The sequence below is a fragment of the Pygoscelis adeliae genome, unplaced genomic scaffold (assembly GCF_000699105.1).
Source record: "Pygoscelis adeliae isolate BGI_AS28 unplaced genomic scaffold, ASM69910v1 Scaffold181, whole genome shotgun sequence".
Classification (NCBI taxonomy): Eukaryota; Metazoa; Chordata; class Aves; order Sphenisciformes; family Spheniscidae; genus Pygoscelis; species Pygoscelis adeliae.
The window spans coordinates 782,225-784,951 of record NW_008824360.1 but is presented as its reverse complement, the minus strand read 5'-3'; the positions used below and the strand labels follow the sequence as shown (position 1 = coordinate 784,951).

General features: G+C 58.1%; 2 protein-coding genes across 2 annotated transcripts in view; both read right to left on the bottom strand.

Annotated features, from left to right (window-relative positions):
* PCSK9 (proprotein convertase subtilisin/kexin type 9) overlaps positions 1–977 on the bottom strand; it is a 10,602-nt gene extending 9,625 nt beyond the window's left edge. The window contains exon 1 of the mRNA XM_009319848.1: positions 972–977. Coding sequence (XP_009318123.1) covers positions 972–977 — 6 coding nt within the window. The remainder of the gene's footprint in view (positions 1–971) is intronic.
* Positions 978–1,808: 831 nt separating this feature from the next.
* The window catches only part of BSND (barttin CLCNK-type chloride channel accessory beta subunit), a 3,171-nt gene continuing 2,252 nt past the window's right edge, over positions 1,809–2,727 (bottom strand). The window contains exon 4 of the mRNA XM_009319847.1: positions 1,809–2,094. Coding sequence (XP_009318122.1) covers positions 1,809–2,094 — 286 coding nt within the window. The remainder of the gene's footprint in view (positions 2,095–2,727) is intronic.

Genomic DNA, 2,727 nt, shown 5'->3' with positions numbered 1-2,727 from the left:
GGGGGGGGGAAGAGGCTCCAGACCCCGTCTCAGCCCTCTCCTCTGCCCCTGCCCAAGGAAAATGTTTTTGAAAATTAAGCTTCTTTTGCCAAAAGTGGTAGTGAGTTCTGGCACGTGAGATGGGCAAAAGCTTTCAGCTCTCTACGAGAGTCCTAAACTGAATACGCAGAGCGACGTCCTGTACCAGGCACCCTCCGGAACCCAGCGAGACGTGTCCCTGTCCCAATGGTGTCCCTGCAGCCACCACGCTCCCCCCCACCGGGAAGGACAGGCAGGAGTCAAGCAAGTGTAAACAGCTGGGTAATGCTTCCTCTTGGACAGCCGCTCCCAGTCCTGCCGGCAATATTTAGCAAACACCGGCGTCTTCGTTCCCCACCCTCCTGACAGCACCGGCGCTACCTGCCCTTTTCCCCTTGCTGCTGTGGTGACATGAAGGTGAGTAAGGGGTGCAGTAACACCAGGAAGGGAGTCACAGGGGCATGAAGCCCCCACGTAGAGCCATTTCTTGCACCACCCTGGATTGTACCAGCAAAGCATTCCCCGGGTGGCAGGGGAGCGCCGGGAGCATCATTTCCAGGGTTCCCATGCTTCATCCCCCTCGGGTGCCAGAGGACAGCTTTCCCCCCACTTTTGGGCATGTCAACCCACATAAATTTGCTGAAGAGCTGCTCTGCCAGCAGATACGTGCTCCCAAGCCTCCTGGGGCCATGCTGGGCACATGCAGCATCCAGCCTACCTTTCCCAAAACAGGGTGAGGGACTCTCAGCATCCCCATACTGTTGGATCCACTGATGCTTTGATCCAAACCCAGCTGCCCCGGGGAGGCTCAGCCACGCAGATCCCCGTGGCCCCCAGCAGCCAAAGGGCAGGCGGAGGTTGCAGCTCCTGCTGGCTCTGCCCTCTCTGCGTGTTGCAAACAGGCTGCAGAAAGCCACTGTGTTGACCCTGTCATGGAGACAAACCAGGCTTACCTCCATCAACGTGACTTTAAATGAACGCTTATTATTCAGAGGGAGTTTGGGGATGGCGGGCGCCGGCATACAAAGCCACCCACAGCGCTGTGGCTGTTGACACTGACGCAGTGGAGAGAGAAAATATTGCCCAAAGCCACCGCTTCGAGCGGCCCTCGGGAAGCCACAGCCGTCACCAGGATTTCGTCTCAGCCGAGTCCTCCGCCCTCTGCTCCCACTGGTGCTGGAAGCTGGTCATTGTGCAGGAGATGGGGGACAGCACGGTCAGTCCCCCCCATCACTCCTCTCCCAGCCTGGAGTCATGAAGGCTGCCTGCTGCTGGAGTTTCAGGATCTAATTTTAATTCCAGGGCAACTTTGATAAGTGAGAAAAAGGCTTTGTGGACATCTCTGCCTCGTAAAGCCTACCTGGGGTGAATACATCTTTACCTACCTAAACGCTGATCCTGTTTCAAGCGGCAAAGCCAATGTTTTCACTTCCTAAGGACATTATTTAGCTGGGGGATCCTGCCCAGCCCAGCATTCGCGCTTATCTGTGCCCACCCAAAGGCCTCTGGCGAGGGGGGCCTTGCTGCTATCTGTCCCCTCTGCTGCAGAAATTTGGGGGTCAGGAGATGGTGATGCTCCCCTCGGGTTTTGCAGGACGGCAGCCTCCTGTGCAGCTGGGTGGGTGCGAGGTGCGCAGCATGGCACGGGGGACAGCAGGATCCTGGGGGCTCCTCCACACTGCAGGCACTGCGCTTTCAGGGGGCAGCCCAAGCCCCTCTCTTCCAAGCGGTGATGTCTGCGTCCCCTCCATGAGATGGGTCCATGCCAAGTGGCCATTCTCTCTGGGAAATCAGTTTTCCACCTCAAAAAGGCAGTCGTTATCCTCGAGCAGAGCATCTGGCCCCTCTTGGAGCCCATAATAGAGGTCATCCTCCTCCCCGGCGCCTTTGCGGGGAGAACCAGGGTGCTTTCCCCCCACCGGGGAGCTGGTCGGGGTGCAGCTGGAGCGGGCAACAGATGGTGGGGGTCGGCCCTGTGGCACGGGGCTGCTGGGCACGGAACCCTCCAGCGACGGCGTGTCCATGTCCTCCAGGAGGCATGCCAGCGGTGCGTCCCCTGGGGCCAGCCGGGGGGGGCTGCAGGAACAGAGAGGGCTGAGGGGCGGTGGTCAGGGTGGGGGTTACACTAAACACAGCTGGGCTATAGCTGGGGTTTTCCCCGGAGCTGGCAGCTGCTGGGTTCAGCGTTGCTCAGCCAGTGTCCCAGCATCACCAGTCCCCTTGCTGGGTGGCTGGACCACCCCAGGAGGGCCCCCAGTGCCTGCCTTTACGGGGACAACCCCCTGCCAGGTTCCCTCTCCAGCCCATGGGACAAAGTAGTGGCTGCCCTCACATGCTGTGCCCACATCCTGAGGAGAAAGCAGAGCACCCCCTCCCAGCTGTAGATGCATTTTGGCAGAGGGGGTGCCTGAGTCCTACGCCCCGAGGCTGCACAGTGACCCCCATCACCTGCAAAGCACTTTTGGGATCTCCTGGACCAATGCATGGGCATCATACGTGGCATCTGGTTTGAGGGACACATACTGAGCGTCTCATTTCTATCAAAGTCTGACCAGGAACTTGGGATTTATGCTGGTGAGGGACATTGTTTATATTTATAAAATGAAATAAAAACAAAATGCAAATCACAACCAAAGGCAGTCCAGATTTCCTCCTGATTTCACCCTGGTAAATAATTTGGTACTGAGAGACCCCATGGGCTGAGTCACT